The sequence below is a fragment of the Panthera pardus genome, unplaced genomic scaffold, assembly GCF_024362965.1.
Source record: "Panthera pardus isolate Hobbes unplaced genomic scaffold, ASM2436296v1 HiC_scaffold_2, whole genome shotgun sequence".
Taxonomy (NCBI): Eukaryota; Metazoa; Chordata; class Mammalia; order Carnivora; family Felidae; genus Panthera; species Panthera pardus.
Window position 1 is genome coordinate 104,833,208 of NW_026526765.1, and position 20,275 is coordinate 104,853,482.

At 39.4% G+C, this 20,275-nt stretch overlaps 1 protein-coding gene across 16 annotated transcripts in view; it reads right to left on the minus strand.

Moving 5' to 3' along the window:
* The window catches only part of MAST4 (microtubule associated serine/threonine kinase family member 4), a 563,317-nt gene that overhangs the window by 33,386 nt on the left and 509,656 nt on the right, over positions 1-20,275 (minus strand). For all 16 annotated transcript variants that reach the window (XM_053907302.1, XM_053907300.1, XM_053907299.1 and 13 more), the window contains 7 exons: positions 17,697-17,764; positions 14,663-14,748; positions 7,417-7,625; positions 5,926-6,064; positions 4,228-4,360; positions 3,197-3,362; positions 1,247-1,348 (listed from right to left, as the gene is read on the minus strand). In XM_053907302.1, the coding sequence (XP_053763277.1) occupies positions 1,247-1,348; positions 3,197-3,362; positions 4,228-4,360; positions 5,926-6,064; positions 7,417-7,625; positions 14,663-14,748; positions 17,697-17,764 (903 nt within the window). The remainder of the gene's footprint in view (positions 1-1,246; positions 1,349-3,196; positions 3,363-4,227; positions 4,361-5,925; positions 6,065-7,416; positions 7,626-14,662; positions 14,749-17,696; positions 17,765-20,275) is intronic.

Sequence of the window (20,275 nt, forward strand, 5' to 3'; positions counted from 1 at the left end):
ACCATGAGAGATGTTTCTGCAAAAAGCCGAATAGTAAATACTTTAGGCTTTGTGGGCAGGTTTGATGAGTCAACTCTGGTACTCTACCATGAAGGTAGCCATAAACAATGCATGTGAATGGCAATGCTGTGTTTCAATCAAACTTTATTTCCAAGACAAAAATATGGCCCACGGGCTTCAATGCATTACCATAAACTCTAGTAGCTGAGCATATTTAAGCAAGAATGGAGCCCTCCAACTGGGGAAGCTGTGGGCAAAAATGGGGAAAAATAGAAGATACGTATTTGGAGCTGCTGCAAATTATTTTTGCCTTGGGAAAACTGAGGGAGAGAATGATTTCTTCAGTATTTTCTGATATTTCTATTACAATGAGGTAGAATGAAACAGTTCAGAGTAAAAAACCCATCAAGACAAAAATTTTCACAGGTGAAAATTATAGGAATTGTCTACTGTGTTTTGTACTTATATTTAATATTTAGTCCCATCTAGATAAATTTACATACTAGGGCAGGTTGGGACTCTATACTGGGATCACTGTCCATTCAGAATATTAGAAAAGGAAAATGACTGGCTGAAACATAACTTGTATGGGGAACAGCTGGGAAAAAATAATCGGCAAGAAACAAATCTATTATCTCCTTAATCTTGAAAGCCAATAGTTTTAATCCTCTTTCTTGGGCTACGGTATGATCACCATGATGAGACAGCATGGTTCAAACCTCTGACACTCATTTCCAGAAACTAATTAGTTCGAGGACTGATAACCCATTTTAAAGCCTATAGACGGAACGTGCTGGGTCAAATCCTTCTAGGAATATATGTGTTACAAAAAAAGCTGTACATCTCGAATCATCTATTTTAAATTATTTAAGATGCATGCTTTTCAGGACAGAAGAGTTACATGTGCCCTTGAGGTTTTCTTCCAGACAATTTTATTTATTGAAACAAATAACTTTTGCTTTGCAAAAAAAACCCCAAAAAACCAAAAAACAACGAGGAAAAAAAAAAATCAAAGACACACAACCACCAACTTTCCTAGCATACATATTGCTCTGAACCAGAAAAAAAAAAAACCCAAAATATGATTATTATAATGTGTTGTAGTCATGTCCTACATCAACCAACAGATGTTTCCTAGGCAAAAAAAAAACAAAAACAAAAACAAAACACAAACAAGAACCTCTTAATGTTCCACAAAGACATTATTTCTTGCATATTAGCAAAATTAAAACATATGTGCTCTAACCTGTTCCCAGTCTCTCCAGGGGATTCTGCCTAAGAAGCAAGGTAATCAGATCCTGGGCATCGGGGGGTGGTGCCTCATCCTTTTCCGGCCAGTTGATCTCATCTAGAAAGGAGACACAGAGCTTACAATGTCATTGTTCAAATGGCAGTCCGGGTACCTACAGCCTGGATGTGGCCTGGGAGTTTGTGAGAAAGACAGAATTTCAGGCCCCATCCCAGACTGAATCAGAATCTGCATTTTGACAGGGATGTCAGTTGGGCATAAGCAAGTTTGAGAAGTACTGTTTCATGAGATATAAAACAGTACAGCTGTCAACAAGGCAGGGAGAGAATATTTCAACAAGCAGCACCTTCCATTTCCTTTTTTGATTCTTTGTATCTTTTTTTTTCTGTGCGTCAGAACTGGCTCACCACAAATTGTTCCTTCCAGTCACTAAGAGGACTTAATATGAGGGAAACCCTAAACACCTCTGTTTCAGGTGGTTGCTTGTACAGGGTATCAAGACAGTAAGATTTTTCTCTCCTACTGTCCTTTAAATGAGAATTTGGCCACAGCCATAGAGTTCTTCAGCTTTGAGAAGCACGAAGTTAATTTTGCAAAAATAACTATGTCTAGAGACAAATCAAAGGCCAAAGTGTTAAGCTTGAAGACAAAGAAATCCAAAGTAATCATAGTAATGGAAGTATTCAAAATCTGCCATAAATATGAGAACATGTTCTACATTCCACAGGAGTTTGCCTGAAGATAAGGTGTGTGTGCTTGTGTGTATGGAAATGCAATAAAAACATGAGTTATTTCTGTGTGTGCCTGCCTCCAGCTTCCTCTGCTGCAGTTTAAATCTGATTTGGAAAATAAAACATGAATATGCATCTGAGCCGTAAGGCATCGAGAACAAAGCCAGCATTTGCTGCTTGTGTTAATTAAACAGTTGATTCCTCCTGCCATTCAGGCCTTGGTATATCAGCAAACAGCCTAGTTATAAATCCATAAACATCTCAGATATTGTAGAAAAGGGTTATACACTGCAGGCAACGCACAAATCTACTTTGTTAAAGTTTACAAATATGCCTGGCTTGCAAAGTCAACGATAGAGAATAACGCTGTGATTAAGGGACTCCTTGTACCGACTCGCATTTTCCCTCGCTTTCCACTGTTGGGCCCTGTAGCACAGTCCAGACGGTATCCGAGTGGGTGATGGAGGTGTCGGTGATGACTGATAAAACTCTGAGGAGGAGAGGCCTTTTTGATATGCTTCGGGGAAATTTATAAAAACAGCAGGTAGGGTACTAATAGGGCCTATTTAATTATCATTTAGTTTTGCCACAAGCCGCGTAACAATAGCGAGGGTCAGCGTGCAGGTTAAGATCTAAAGGTTATTGAATTTTAAATGAAAGATGAACAGCTGTTACAGAAATAACATTACACCATAACAACCACCAATGAAATCATTAACAGTCTGTGAATTAAATTTGCTTCCTTCCCATCCTCATTATTTATTATGTGGTAGACATTTGTTTTAGGGTTTATTACATTTTTGTTAATTTCTTCACTGTGCCATTAGCTATTTTCCCCCCATTTATGTAAATGTGACCCACATTAACCTTTTCTTCCCTGGTGCCACGTTCCTATGATGGAAAGGAAGACTGGACGGAAAGGAAATAATTTGCAAATCCCACGTGAATTTCTTTTGCAGAAAAAGCACACCATAAAAATCGGTTACACCGCCAGCGCCGTGCCAGATTCCATGTTAACGAAACTTCCTCAGATCAATTTTCAACACAAATTGATCTCCTGAGATTTGTCAGTCAGTTATGGGCTATGATGAGTGAGTTCTTTTAATGTGTTGGCTAAACTGTTTGGTAAAGGTTGACATTTTAGTAGTGAAGACGGCAATACTCCACAGGATTACATTAAAGAGCTGCTTTCCAACAGTCGCTTGAAGATACTTACCACTGATGACTTGTCCAAACAGCTCTTCTGGAGTGTCCCCAAAGAATGGCACGCATCCAACCAGAAATTCATAGAGGATTATCCCCATGGCCCACCAGTCCACTGGCTTCCCATAGCCCTGCCTCAAAATCACTTCTGGTGCAATGTATTCAGGCGTGCCACAGACCTAAAAGATGATTGCAATATTAGAATAACTGGAATATTAGACATGAATCAAAATGAACACGATGGCTAAACACCAATTAGGTTGCCAAGAGTGCACCTGCTCAACCACATGGGCAGAGAACTTAAGAACAGCAATTATTAAGTCAGCATCCATAACCCCAAAGGCAATGAAATATTTAAACAGCAAAAAAGGGAAATTTAAATGCCGCTTTAATGTTAAACTATGCATAACGTGCAATTTCAAATTGAGGGTCTGACCCTGTTTGGTGGTTCTACTTATTCCACAATATTAAAAACATTTTTAACGCTTAAAAGAATGATGCATTCTTCATCTGTTGCCACCAGAGATAGTTTTAGTATTTGTATGAACAAAATATATTCACATCCTGGTTACTTTATCAAAGCCTGACAGTTGAGATGTGTTTACCTTAAGTAACTTTACAATGAACAGATTGTGGGCACATGGTAATGAGGCATGCTTAAAGGGAAATGGGCCATGGCTGGGATTTTAGCACCCGGGATTGTACAATGCATCATGAGTTTCATGAGTACTCTACTGAGACTCCTGAATTCCTTACAAAAACAGTTTTCCATTTGTCTCTCTCACATTCTCACTTGTGCGCAATTACATCGTTCGTCTTGCTAATAGACCATAATGCTGGGGGAGGAATGCGGAGGAACGGACAGTTCAGAGAGGCCCAGGGAGAAAAATGGAGGCAATTTGCACTTTATTAAACGTAAGGCTTATACAGACATCTAGACGCCCAGCACTAATGTGAAGCTGGCTTATACAAGTTGATTCGGAATGTTGCTGGCAATATCGTACTTTGTATTTCCCTCTAGAACTGGGCTGCGTGCAAGCTTACCTGTTTGTCCAGGAACTCTCGAGCATCCTTCTCGATATGACCTTCATAAAGATTGGTAGTCATGCTCATTAGTCCCACCTTGGATAATCCAAAATCCGTCAGCTTTATGTGCCCCATGGAGGTGACCAACAAACTATGAAGCAGAAGGACACATATTATAACGTTTGCTTTTAAGTTCTTTTCTTTTCTTTTTTTAGATTTCTCCTTCCCCTATCAATTCCTAAGTCTATTTAGTGTAGAGGTATCAATCTCAATATAGAACCCAGCCCGAGAAGAGATGAAATCACAAGAGCATATTACACAGGGGCATCTGGCTCATGAGTGTAATTCACAAGGGAGGGCCAGACACAGGGTCCAGCTAATCTTTGTTGGAGCGGCCACATACAGTTTCATTCATAGGTCTGAACTCTTAGAAAAATTCTAGTGTGGGACTCTGACATCTATTTTCAGAATAATAAAATAATAAAGGATTGATTACCAATAATCCCACATCAATCTGTCCAAGGTTTAAGTGAGACATAAGATAAAGAACTTGGACAGAAAAACATACTATTGTTTAAGATTTCAACTTATGGCTCGAATTTAAATTTCTACTTATTAAGCACAAAATGTAAATTTCTTATGTATGCAAAGGATTCACATTTGACAGCTTTATGAATTTAAATTAAAAAAAAATTCATTTTAAGGGGAAAAACCAACATTTTAATTAATTTAAAAAATTAAAGAAATAGAGGAAGTGTAAAGAGAAAGAATATCTACTGGAAAGAAATATTCCAAAGTTCTAAGAGTTGTCTTTGGTAATGTCATGGATGAATTTTTAAATTTTATTTTATTAAAAAAATTGTTTTTATTTATCGTGAGAGAGACAGAAAGAGTGTGAGCACAAATGGGATAGGGGCAGAGAGAGAGGGAGAGAGAATTCCAAGCAGGCTCTGCACTGTCAGCACAAAGTCCGACGTGGGGCTTGAACCCACGAACCATGAGATCATGACCTGTGCCAAGATCAAGAGTCAGACGCTTAACCTACTGAGCCACCGAGGCGCTCCATGAATGAATTTTTAAAAATCTTTTTCTGTACTTCCAAATTTTCTGGAATGAGCACGAGTTAATTTTATATAGTTCTCAGCACACTTAGAATCTTTACATATTACATGTAATGCTTATAGAGCTGTCTGAAATTAGCGGAGAAAGCATAAAAAATTTAATAAATGGTGTCAAGATGAAGAATAGTCATTTGGGGGAAAAAGTCTATGTGTATCTCAAATCAGACACTAAAATGAACGTCACATAGGTTTAAAACTTTTACATTAAATGGTGAGATACTATATAATATCAAATATATCATCTTGGAGTAGGGAAGGTTTATCTAAGTATATAATACCAAATGCAAAAGCCATCCAGAAAGCAACTTGTAGCATTCTATGATTCAAAACTTAACATAATGAAAAACAAACTTTTAAAAATTTAATTAACTCTGGCTTTATCATCATCTTTTTCTTTTGTTCCTTAGAAGCTATTATTATAAGCCCCAGAACCTTTAAAGTACTATATAAACATTACCATATATACTGCCAAAATAAGTCATATGGGAACATTACAGGATAATTTTAAAATGCGCAAAGCAGCATTAAAAGAAAACATTTAAGAAAACTTTCTGCATGGTGTGAAAAAAAAGATCTGTTTCCTCAGTGTGCATACTTGTCTGGTTTCAAATCCCTGTGTACAATTCCATAATTATGTAGATATTCCAAGGCCAAGACTGTCTCCGCAAAGTACATCCTTGCCATGTCAACAGGGAGAGGACCCATATTCTTCATCAAGGTAGCACAGTCACCTCCTATAAAACACAGACACAAGACTTAGCAGGTATAGTATCAGCTAGGATTGAAGATGACCATCAGTGCAGATTATAAAATAGCATCTACCCACAGACACAGTATACCAAGTTCCTAAGTGGGGACTGTGAAACATAAACATACACATACACATACACACACACACATATATATCTTTTTTTTTTTTTTTTTTTTTTTTTTACGGCAGCAGTTCTCCTAAGAGCAGATCTGGCTTCAAAGTGGAAATGAAATTTGAAGAACAAAATACACCAGTATAAAGCATGGGTTCTGGAATTAGGCTCCTGGAGTTCAAATCCTGGCTCCGTTACGGGTGGAGAGATCTTATGGAAGCTAGTCTTGGCACCCTTCTCTAATATCATGACAGTAAGACTGTCACCCCTTGTAAGATTATTAAGTAGATTACATGAGGTGATATATGCAACGAATTGAGGACATTACCAACACTTATTAAATGTGTGATAAATGTTAGTTATCATAACCACAATGAAGGTTAGTAAGGCCAAGTGCTGGTGTGTGTGGGGGTGGGGGGAAACAGGTAGAAATCAGGCACGCTACGCTTTTGTCTTGTGTCTACTAGTAAAGTATCTAGTAAGTCTCCCACCTCTTGGGTTTCAGTTCACTCATCCGCAAAATGAAAAGGTCGAACTAGATGATAGTTAATGTTTCTTAGAATTTTATAGTCTTGGGATTCTGCTCAAACAATTACAAGAGCTTAAATTAGATGCTTTTGAAGATTGTTTTGGCCTTTCCTCATCTCTGCCTTTTATTAACTTTGTTTATCTCAATAAGTCATGGCCAAACATGCAGAAATTGAATGTAAAACTGATGGAAATAAGAACATTTAAAAGGTAAACCATAAATGTCAAAAAAAGTAGCGCTAGATTTTCCTGACTTGTATCTCCTTTTCCCCTAAACTTGTTTTTAATTTCATACCGTAGACCACAAAGAATGCATTTTTAATTCATTCTTTAAGAAACTCAGTGTCACGAATGATTTTATGTTATTTAATGAAAGTAGGTAGGAAAAATTCCATCACCTATATCCTAACTGTAATGACCAATTGAGAGGAGGTAGTTAGGATTAAAAGCTATTAAAAAAGCAAAACCACCATTTTCCAAAAAGCACTAATTTTCCCTTTGTTACAGTAGAGCAGGCACTTTACAAGCAATTATCAGAAGATAATGACTGGGAAGACAGCCATCTCAGTGCCTGGCTTCAGTTCCTAGGTGGATACAACCATTGGGTAGCACAACAGGGAAAGCCTCAGCTGCACAAAGGAGCAAGTAGCTTCTGGATACAGGGGTCACGTTCTGTGTGTCAGAGGCTGATGTACCTTCCACATATTCCATGACCATGCAAAGGTGGCGCCTTGTTTCAAAGGAGCAGTACATGCTGACAACAAAGGGATTCTCTGCAAAAGTCAGGATATCCCGTTCCACAAAGGCCTGCTGGATCTGGTTTCGGAGGATGAGGTTCTGTTTATTGATCTTCTTCATAGCAAACCTCTGCCGGGATTCCTTATGCCGAACAAAGTAGACTGCCCTGAAAAGGAGCATAAGAGTTGGAGTTCACGGGAGGTGAGGATGCTTCTGGGTACAGGAAACCACGTGATCGTCAACATTTTTTTACATTCACAAGGAAGTTGGAATTCAGCTCACACAAGCTATCCTAGCAGCTACCTACATTCCATTCCAAGGCAAAAGCTTACAGCTAGGTTTATTTATTTCTTAATCTTTCAATAAAGGTAATCGGCTGTACATAAGGCACCACATTCATCTTCATGGCAAGGATGGAAATGGACAGTTTCCAGAGTGAGCTATTTCCCAATAGGTAGCTGATGTTTTCAGTTTTTCCACAAACAAAATTCAGTATTTAAGTCAGAACAGGAAAAGAATTAACAAAAGTACACACATACCATGACCTACATCCTTTCTGGCGTTAGATATATGTCACTGACTATATGACTAAAACAATAATTTTCTATATGATATCAATGATATCTGAAAAAAGGACCAAAGCTTCTTAGGGTAGGTGGCTTCCATTTTGAAGGTAATTTACTCCCCATGACATTTCCAGATAAATGATAAGTGTGTACTAGGTCATAAAAAGGCTGTCCTACAATGAAGAGACCTCAGCATGATTTACACCTATGCCTGTTTTAACAGAAAATTCCTCTCCCAACATAAAAGGGGACCAATAATACACTGCATTTCCTTTCCATCCACCCCATGGCCAAGGTGACAGCTAACTTTACTGTAAAATGACGTTGCACCAAATTTCTGCTGCAAGACTCACTCAAACACTCTAGAACCAATTCTGGCTGGGGAAAGACAATGGACTCCCTGAACCTTGATGTGGAACAAACAAGTAAAAAGAGAGGAGGAGGCTTAAAACCTCACCTGGAAATGATAAGCAACAAGGAAAATGTCTTCGATCAGCTCATTTTCTCTTAAGTTACTCCTCACTTGTCATTGTGGAAGAATACATTTGAACTGTTAGGAAATGCTCAAATAAGTAATAATTTACCCAAACAGCAATCATTCACAGTAAAGTATTCCAACGTTTGCCTCCTAAAATGAGGGATTATTCTGAGATGCCTATCTCACTATTTTCATTGTTCCTAAAAAGAATGTAAGGGCCACTAGAACACCCTAGCTCCCTGCTGAACCAAGATGTCAGGGTAATCCACTTCTGTAAGTCTTAGCATATTCAATCTCAGTTTAACTGGTATTCACGCATTTCGCTCAAGTGTTCAACTAGCAAATCGCTTTTCTGTCAAGTATGTGTACGTGTATCTTTGTCTTATTGTATCCATCTTTCTCCTTCACTTGCAAAATCACACATCATTTTGTCTCTGTTCAATTTTTTTTTTTCTTTACTTTTTTTTACTCCTTATTATTTCTTTGGTCTTCTCTTCCTTCCTTCACCATATACAGAAAATCTCTTTTATCCACACGTTAGATAACCAACCCAAGGAACAATCTAGTGCTGTTATTCCCGCTGTACAACAAACTGACAAGGGAGCTGGGCAGCTAACGCCTTCCACAGGGGCCATGGGTCTTCTTCAGGACGCCAAATGCTGGGGCTCCCATCAGCTGGGTTTATCTCCACACCTGTTTTTCTGGTGAGGCCTCATATCAGGATTAACTAATTTCAACAAATATTTAAACTGATGAAACATGAGTGTGAAAAGGAAAAGCTCTGTTGTTCATTAAAAAAAAACACACACACAAGTGGGATGCTTTGGAAAGTACTGATAAATGTGTTAAACGTGAGTTACCAAATAAAATTCCTATTTTAGTATGGGTGAGAAGGTTTTCTAAAGTTGACAAAATAATACAAATCTAGATTCCTACATTCAGATTGCTTCAAGTTCTTACGTTACCTTTAAAAGCAGTGAAAAGTGGAAAACAAAAATGATGTATTACAAGTGTGGTTTATATAGGCTATCTTAAAAAGGCCTTATATCAAAAGACTAGTAGGCATGTCTGGGTGGCTCAGTTGGTTGAGTGTTCAACTCTGGATTTTAGCTCAGGTCATGCTCCCCGGGTCATGGGATCAAGCCCTGTGTTGGGCTCCACATTGAGTGTAGAGCTTAAGATTCTCTCTCTCTCTGTCTCTCTTGGGGCTCAGTGGATTAAGTGTCCAACTTTGGCTCAGGTCATGATCTCACAGTTCCTGAGTTTGAACTCTGCTGATAGCTTGGAACCTGGGTCCTGCTTTGGATTCTGTGTCTCCCTCTCCCTCTGCCCTGCTTATGCACTATCTCTCTCTCAAAACTAAGTAAACATTTTTTAAAAAAGAGAGATTCTCTCTCCTTCTGCCCCTCCCACTTGTGTACACGCACTGTAAAATTAAAAAAAAAAAGACTAGTTAGTTTACACATATTGAGATTACATTAAATTAAAATGTTTACAGAGTGCATCTTTTTAATTTTTTGGTGTTTATTTATTTTTGAGACAGAGAGAGACAGGCATGAGTGGAGGAGGGGTAGAGAGAAGGAGACACAGAATCCGAAGCAGGCTCCAGGCTCTTGTCAGCACAGAGCCCGATGTGGGGCTCAAACTCATGAACCATGAGATCATGACCTAAGCTGAAGTCGGACGCCTAACCAACTGAGCCAGCCAGGTTCCCCTACAGTATGCATCTTTTTAAAATGATTTCCTACTCTGACTGACTTCTAAATTAACTAACCAACGACTCATTCTTTCTAGGTCAGATTAAAGGCTTTTACAGTATTTTTCTTTTCCCAATGCTGATTGGGTAAAATCAAGATCCTCCTCACCCTCCCTAAACCCTGAGCTTCTCCTAGAGAAAAGCTGGAAGGAGGACAGACAGATATTGAATCAGATATAAGGGAGCACAGAAAATAACCTGGTTTCCTCAGAAATAGAAGACAAGCAATGGTGAACACATATTGTTATGAGGAGGAATTTTTGAAACAGAATTTACTTTTTAAAATGAAAATTAGAATTTGAAATGTTGAAACAAATAGTATGTTTAGATAAGCACTTGCCTATGACTGACAGTCAAGTGGAATACAGCTTACTTTCCCTTTCTTCTTCGAGTACTTACTATTGAGTAGCTATAGTGCTGAGGGTCCTCAGACATGATACTATGAACTTCACTTTAGACTGTCACATAGCTGGCATTAGATTTTTAATCAGCCATCACCATTTCTTCCATAAACAACTGCTCAGCAATATGTTTATGAACAGTAGGAAGTGGAGAAGGAAGAACAGAACTAAGACTTAATGAAAGAACAAAGTAGCAAGATGCCTCAGGTCTAATTTGACCAGCATCCAGACCAGGTTTCTCAGTGGTCCTATGTGAAAAAGGACTCGTATCTTTATTCTCAGATTTGCAATTTGTAAAACTTGATCTTTTTGCTTTCCCTTGCTATGATGTACTTAAAACAATCAGTTAATCCCTAGGAGAATTTACCTAAATCAACTGAAATTAATCCTATAGGTAGCTTGAGACATCACTGCCTCAGGACACACATATCTTGATCAAGTTGCAAAAGTCAACTAGGCTTCTTAATTAGAATTTGCTGTAGCTGGATTTCTGCTTTTCTTATATTATTCAGTTTTTATAATACCATACTGCTTTAGGACTATTACTCTTAATGCTGAAATCTATAAATCTCTTTGTTTAGTAATAACTGTTGTCTCTCATATACCTTTCCTCCTTTCCTGTAAGTTCATATTCCAGATCTACTTAAGTCAGTGGAGAGGAGAGACAGAGACTGAAAGAGACAAACAGCAGCCAGCTGACAGACATCTAACGCCGCTAAGCACAGGTGTAAACCAGCCAAATTCTAACACTGGACTGAACTGATTCAGCCCCACATTTCCTCGCTTTCTTTGAAAAGGCTGCTTCTGGGTCTCTTTTCCTACACCGACCTGCTTTTAAAGTAAGAAAACCCAAGGGGGTGAGGCAACTGTCCTCTGTGAGCCAAGCTTTACTCATTCCACCCATGCAGAACTGAGTAGTGAGAGGGTGGGGAGAAATGGAATCAGAAGCTGATGGGATCTAGAGTAGAATGAATCAGTCCTCTCGGGAGTGTGAATGTCTGATGCATATAAAATTATGCTTAAGTCTGAGAGGCAATACGTGAATCCGTGCGAGCAGATCTGTACGTGGGAACAAGAGTGCATGTGTTAGAAAAAAGGCTACAAGGAGAGAGGGGTGGCCATCAACCCACACACATGGGTCTCACGGCTCTCTTAGGTAAATAACCCCCTCTTTTGAGGAGTAAAACAGACTGATGCACAGCAAAGCCAGAAAGTAAAGCAAAGTGGGAGATGTCATGCCTTTCAAATTTAGTCTTTAAAAAAATTTTGTTTAAATGTTTCATTTATTTTTGAGATAGACAAAGCACGAGCAGGGGAAGGACAGAGAGAGAGGAAGACACAGAATCCAAACCAGGGTCTAGGCTCTGAGCTGTCAGCACAGAGCCCCAAGCGGGGTTTGAACTCATGAAATGCAAGGTCATGACCTCAGTCGAAGTCGGATGCTTAACCAACTGAGCCACCCAGGTTTGGACCTCGTTTTTAAAAATCTTTTAAGTCAATTTTATTCTTTCACTTTGAAAACATTCAAAGCCGTAATTGAAAAATCCAGGTGGAATCACGAGAAAAAGGCCTTCTATACCCAATGAACATGGCTCTAAGTTGTAACAAGAATACTGAGAGAAGGAAAGAGCACTGTTTAGAATTAGCACACCTGTGGCCATCCATGCATCCAAGCTTCTCTTTCCCCACATCTAAATGGAAATAATATCGACACCACCCAGGGCTCTTGCGAGAAGACAGTATATATAAACCAACATGGTGCCGGGCACACGGCAAGTGTTAGCTCTCTACGAAGTGGAGTTGGCCTTAAGGGACATCTAACTTCCAGTCAGGGATCCGAAACATGTAATGTGGAGAGAAGGAAACTGGATGGTATCAAATTAGCAGGTTGGCTTCATAACATGAACCATCACTAAGTATGATGCGGAGAAAACGCTGATGTGTTAGAGCCCCTCCTAATGAGAGGGTTAGTTCCCAGGCCGGGCAATTTTCACAAAGTCAAGGCATCGGTGTCACTCTGAGCCACGGATGCTGAGTGGCAGACTGTGACACATGTCAAGGAAACCTCCAACAGCCCCAGATCATCTACCCAGTGTTCCACTGGAGCACATAAGCTTACAGTCAGTCTCCTGACTGGGTGGACCAATGGGTAGAGCCCCATTCAAATTTTGAACTAAAAATAATTAAAATGAAGGGGAAATCTGTCAGAGATGTAATAAGAGATTAAATCTGAGAAGAGCAAAAGAGGAAAAAAGTTTTGGCTGATGGGCAGAAGCTCCCACAGGCAGCTTGTAAGCCCATTAATGGCTTGGCCTGCATCCTGGGTGTTTAGTGATTCACAGCTTGTTTAACTTCTTGTATATTCCCAGCCATTCCCTGAAGTGTGATATACCTCATCTACTATACAGTGGTTTAATTGCACTACAAATGAGTTTACTCAACCAATCAGAACTCCAAATAGTGCTAAGATATATGCCCAAATTTTATACAAGTGGTGCTTCACAGATCATCTTATTCTAGAATTCCACTGCCAATAAAGTCTACCAGGGCTCAAACCCATAGACTCATTAAATCTAAGTTCAGTCTTTTCCCTAATGAAGGAAGAAATCCTCACATGATCTTGAAAACTAAAACGAACTAAAACCAAATAACAAACAAATGAAACTCACAAACAACTCTATACCCAAATAATTTCCTTAGGGGGACAAGTTTCAAAGGACCGTTGAACAAAATAAAATATTCTAAAAATAAAATATCAAAACATTTATAAGCTACATCAGGAAATATACCATTTGACGTAATCCTGAAAATAAATCAGTGAAGCACAGGAAGGACTCACAAATATTTAAGCTCTTCACTAAGTTAATGGTGCGGAAAATATTAGGTAAAAAAAAAAAATCGTAAGGAGAAACATCCCTTGTGGCATAACAGAAATTGCTTTTATCTCATCTGCTCATATGTGTGACAAATGGCAATAAATGTCTATGGGATTGTTTATTGCTCTCCAAATACAGATGGAATTGAGATTAATACTTAATTAAACTAGAGCTCTTGGGCTGTCTAAGATGGATCAGGACACAATATGTGTATTAATTACCCTTCCTGTTTCTAAGGAACTCAGAAGGATCTTGTCACCATTGACCCTACACTGTGAGAAGAAAAGCTTATGTCTATGAAAATGAATCAAGAAAGGGGCACCACAGGGGCGCCTGGGTGGCTCAGTTGGTTAAGCGTCTGACTCTTGGTTTCGGTGAGGTCATGATCTCACGGTTCGTGAGTTCGAGCCCCACATTGGGTTCTACGCTGACAGCCTGGAGTATGTTTAGAATTCTCTCTCTCCCTTTCTCTCTCTGCCCCTCCCTTTCCCCCCCCCCCTCTCAAAAACAAGTAAATAAAACATAAAAAGAATTAAAAAAAAGAAAGGGGCACCACTAATGTGATCAGAGTACGGACATCAACTGAAAAAAAAAAACAACCTTGGTGTGATATAAAGACTAAAGGAAATGAACTGCTCTAAGTTTTCAAGCAGTCTTTTTACTGCAGTACTTGTCTCACAAGGTTGACTGGTGGTAAGACTGCAAAGTACTGGTTAATTCTTAAGTAGTAATGCTATATAGGAGTGTAAATATGTTTAGAGATAAAGATTATATATATCCAGAGGTAGATGCATGTGTATGCCTATTTACAACCAGGAGTAGGCACTACGGCACTCAAAACAGTGGAATAAAGGAGGCACAAACAGGGATTTATATAAAAACCTTCCATGACTTCATAAAGCCTCCTTCTCCATACCTCTAAAATAACTCCAGGTCACTTGATACGTTTTCTTGATGGAGTATCCAAATGAAAAATGATTTTGGCCGCACATTATAGCCACCAGTGAAGGAGCGGTAATCTGAAAATTCAAGTCCCTAATGACATCTATTTGGCCTAAAATAAATGTGAAGAATACATTACTCAGGTGTGTTAAGATACAATAGAGAGTTTTCTTGAATTACTCACCCATAGGCTCCATTGCTAATCAATTTAATCGTTTCAAAATCACTCTCCCGAGGTTTCCTTTGAAGTTTCAAGGAAGCATTGGAGCTCTTGGAAACAAAATATGGAAGTTAGAAAATACCTGAAAACTCCAGACAATAACTTTAACAGCAACATAAATAATATTAGCGTGATATGCTCCAGTTTTTTTTAAAATTTTTTTTAACATTTATTTATTTTTGAGAGACAGCGTGAGCAGGGGAGGGGCAGAGAGAGAGGGAGACAGAATCTGAAGCAGGCTCCAGGCTCTGAGCTCTCAGCACAGAGCCTGACGTGGGGCTCAAACTCACAAGCCATGAGATCATGACCTGAGCCGAAGTCCGACGCTCAACTGACTGAGCCACCCAGGCACCCCTATGCTCTGGTGTTTAATACGCTGAAGTGCAGTATTACAGCCAAAGGAACCTGAGAGACAGCTTTAAAGATCAATGCCGCACAACAGTGCTGATCCACGACTTCTCATGACAGAGCCTCAGTCTCATGTACGTGAACCCCCATTTCCGGGAGATGAAGGCACCAAGCTTTTGAAAATTTCCAAGTTTAATTTACCTTTGTAAACTATTCTCGTCAGCCTCATCCTGGTGTTTTCATGTTTTGAGACTGAAGTCCAAAACGTCAAGCCTTAATTCAGGTTTCAGTCAGCCGGGAAAGAACGGGCTGTTGTGGCTCTACATGAGCTGATGGATACATGAACTCTGGTCTGTCCCTGGCCAGAGAATGTCTGTGTCCTTTCTGCGGTACCTTTTGTTTGGAAAAGATAGTCGGCAACAAAGACGCTCGAACAGACAATCCGTGTGCCTTTCTTTACTTCCCTATCATTATTCTTACGAGGCTTTAAATATCTATTTTCAAAAAGATACCTCTTTAAATGTTGAGCTCAGGGGCGCCTGGGTGGCTCAGTCAGTTAAGCATCAAACTCTCAATTTCAGCTCAAGTCATGATCTTGATCTCCTCCTGGTTTGTGGGTTCGAGCCCCTCACTGGGCTCTGAGCTGTAAGTGTGGAGCCTGCTTGGGATTCTCTCTCCCTCTCTGTCTCTCTCAAAACAAGTAAATAAACTTCAGGAAAAACATAAAATAAAAAGTTGAGCTCAAAGGAAAACAATAAGCAAAGTGTTATGTTTTAATTCTCTCATACTCCATGTATCTGAGCATTGAGAGGGTAAGCAGTGACAGCCTCTTTGCATCTCCTGTGGAGCCCAGGATTCCCTTCCTATTATTTTAGAAGAAATCCTATGAGTCTAAGGTACGTGTCACCCTCTCCAAACCGAGGCTGTCATGCGCTAACATGCTGTCCCATTCATCTTTTGGAGACTTAGGTACATAGCTTTCCACCTTCCTCTCTGGTCGAGTTCTCTCACCATCCTGGATGACTTCCGTGTCCCACAGGTAACTTACCCAACACCCTGGCCTCTGGGCTACTTTAGTTGCTCAACCCAACAACTGTTTCTGTCCTCTATTTCCCCTTGGCCTTTGGCACAAGTCTTAGGTCCAGTCATCACTGTTAACACCCCATCACAGAAAATGTAATTCGGGACAAGGACCATGCACTTGTTCCACTATTCCACTCTGATGGGTCCCCAAGCTTTGGGCTGTTCAAAGCCCACCTGTCTCATTAACTTTTCTGCACCCAGGTGACCTCATTCATGCCCACGGATGATTCCTATGTCATTCAGAACTCCACCCAAAACTATCCCTCTGAGTGCCCCAAAATTCCACACCATATATATAGTTGCTAGTTTGATGGCTCTGCGTGACTGTCCCCCCCAAAAAAACCTTAAATCTAAACACATTCAAAATTGTACTAAATATGATAGAATTAACAAAAATAACTATTGGGACCCCTGGGTGGCTTAAATGGTTGAGCTTTTAAATGGTGATTTCATCTCACACTTGCAAGACTGAGACCCACATAGGGCTTCCTGCTTAAGATTCTCTCTCTCCCTCCCTCCCTCTCTCTGCCCGTCCCCAGCTCATAGGCACTTTCTGTCTCTCTCAAAAAACAAACAAACCACCCACCAACTATCATTTATTTAGCATTTAGTAGTGCACTGACCTAACCATCTAACACAAACTATCTCATTTAATCTTTTATCTTTTTTTTTACAGAAGAAGAAACTAGGCACAGAGATTCCCACAGCTAGCAAGAGGTACGGCCAGCTTTCAAATCCAGGCAATGTTACTCCAGAGCCTGGGTTCTTAGCCCCCAGGCAATACAGCTACCTCTCTTTTCTGACCACCCCCAACTCGCTCCAGGCTGGTTCCCAGGATGACGGCATCCTGAAACTGTCACCTGTGCCACTGCATAGTCTCCTGAGTGGCTTCCCCGTGGTCACCCCTGTGTGTTCCCCTCACCTCATCTACTGTCTGGACTGTAGTCAGAAGACTGGAAGCCATGACTCTGATTGGGTCATCCTCCTGTCTACTTGTCTCCACACCACAAACACACCCATTTCCCCCAAAGTTCACCTGCTTCCCACTGTTCCTTGAAAGAAAAGATTTGACAAAGATGAGCAACAAGGACCTGTATGTCAGGTTTTTACCCAAGCTCTCCAATCTTTGTGGTCTCCTTGCCCTTGCTCTCAGATGCACTCTGCTCCCTTGTGGCACAGTTTTTGCCCAGGATGTTCCCTGGGCCTGGAATGTTCCCCCTGCTCCTTCTTATCCTAGCAACTTCTCATGCCCCATCTCCTGCGCCATTTCCTTGGGAGATCTTATTGGACTGGCAAGACTAAGGTCAATTTCTGTATGTTTAGTAGCACATGGCCCTTTTTCATCATTGATCTTATATTCAAGTTTAGCATTTTTCTTTTTTCATGCATGATTTCTTTTTATTAATTTTTTTCTCTTTGAAAAAAAGGACTAAAACTATATGCTTACTGCCTTGCAGATAGAAGCACAATACATGCTTAGTGAAGAGACAAAGTAATTAACACACTCCAAATCTCCAGATGTTGATAAACAGAAAAACCAACATATTTCATCAAGAAAGACACTTACACTCACTGATTCATCTGTTTCTGGTGTTTCTGCTGTCCCACTGTCATAGTTTCCCAACTGAGCCATTTCTAAATTAAAAACAAAACAAAAAAAAGCAAAGTTTAAGAAAAATACAACAATTATAACTAGATAAGAAGTAATATCTTTGATATTAAAAACACTTTATTCTCTACTTCAATATACCCATGGGAAAATCTTAATCAAAAATGGTAAGAACCACCAGCTGCTGTTTTTGAAATTGTTCATTATATGCCCTTCTATAGAACCCTATTTCTTATGAACACCTAGACACGGGTACTTGAGAGCTGGGCTTCTGCTTCAGCTAGCAGGATTCAGTAGTCGACACAATCACCATGGGGTGGGGTTGGGGCAGGTGTGTGTGTCAATGATTATTCTTATGATAGGATTCTCAAGACAGGCAAGTCTTCCCAGGCTCTGAAAGGCATCAAAGATACACTGACCACAGCTCAGAGATGATTCTCAACTTATGGCTGAGCATTCCTTGCTCCATTTCTTTCACATCCACTGAGCAATATCCCCTTCCCGGTATATTAAGAATTTGCAATTTGTCACAAAGGAAGTAATAGTTGTTAAGAGACGCTTGACAATGAGAAGGCTTGGGTCACCACAGTCAGCACTTACTAGGGACCTTTTAACCTCAGGCTCTTCCTCTGTAAGATGGGAACAATGTATTCATCTTTTACTAGTTTCTTATAAGTACGATATAGGATATTCGTGTAAGGCTCTTAGCATGTTGACTAACAAAAATTAAGTATTCGCTGAATACTGATTGTTATTTATTACAATCCAGCATGGGCTGGATGCCACATGCCTGACAAAGTAATACCTTGGTGGTCTGCTTAAAAGACACAAAAACAAAAAAGAAAAACAGAAACAAACAAAAAGACACAGGCATTTAACCACTCAATCCACAATGGAACACATCTCTGAGTCTACCTAAGTAAATGAAGAAACCAAATTCATTTTATGTTCATTTTAATTTCTACACCTAAAAATGTTTAATTAAAAAAAAAACCCAAAACATGAAGGAATTCCCTCCAAAACTTTGATAGGTAGTTATCTCTGAGTGGTAAGACCACAGGTAATTTGCATTTTCTAATTTTTCAAAATTGAACGTGTATGCTAAGTTATATATATATATATATATATATATATATATATATATAATAACTTATACATAAGTTATAGTTTTTAGTTACCTATTTTTGTATGCATCTAAAAGGAGTGCTTAGGCTCTCATTTCATGTATTCATATTCTTATAATTATAATCATCCTTTTTGGGAGAGATTACACATAAAAGATAGGAAGCAAAACAACAATGGAGTGTTGTCTCCAGATAAAAATTAATAAACTCCAGAATCTACACTAAGTGAAGACTTAGTGTAGACTTCGGCTACCAGTAGCCGAAATTCAAGACTAAAAATGAGCTCAGTACTAACTACGTGCTTCCTTGGTGTTATTCCAGTGATGTCAACATCCTCTCTGACTAGGACCTTAGATTGTTGGACTGGTAGGTGAACCAAAATGTGTTCAGTTGGAGGGATTCTCAAGGAAGAGACTGACTTGAATATTGTTTGAATAAAAAGGCAATAGTAGCTAACATTTATTAAGCATTACTGTATCCTGGGTAGAGAAATAACTCACATAATGCTAAAAACATCTCTATGAATAGGTACTACTACCCTGGTCTCAGGGAAAGAACACTGAGGCACAAAGAGGCCCATCAACTGCATGGTCAAGGTCACAGCCTGCAGGGCTGGTCCCGGGGTGCAGACCTGGGCATTCCCACTCCACACCCTCACTCCAGACTTTCAAAGGTCAGGCTGTAGGCCTGTTAGTGCAGATGCTGACAAGAAGGGAAACAAATGGAGACCAGATTTTGTAATAACAGCAGGCTAAGTGATATTAAATCGATTAAAAATGATCCTCAGATCTGAATCAAGAAAACAAAGTGTCAAGAGTTAAAAACACAACTCCCAGTGATAAATTTGCATTACTAAACATAAAACTGGTCCAAGATCACTATTAAAATTTATTTAGAGTCTCTATAAAGGTACTCAGATTATTCACCTACCAAAGTTCAGCCTACAGTGTTATTTCCTTCCAGGTAAGAAAAGTGTGAAGTGCTCACTCGCTCTACAATTCAAGGGCTGAAACAACCTTAACTCTACCAGCGTGAACAGTCACTATAATATACTTTGACAGCCTCCCCACTCCAATTATTTTCATAAAAAAACAAATTAAAAGATGGTTCTGTTTTAAATAGGATTTCTGCTAAATAACTATTATCTGAGAAATACATATTATTTGCAAGCAGTGGGTAGTAATGGAATGGAACCAAGAGTCAGCTTTTGAAGCAGGAAGCTAAGGCATCATTTTGTAATGCCTGAAGAGATTTTTAAAACTCATCTAAATACCATTAAACATCTGCCCTTTTTATTTCATTGATTTAAACCATTTCTGAAGACTCATGATTCAAAAAGGTAAAGATGGTAATTTAAAAGCCATGGGGAAAAATCTCTCCCCAGGGAACTTTTCAGAAAAGCAGCCACCAGTC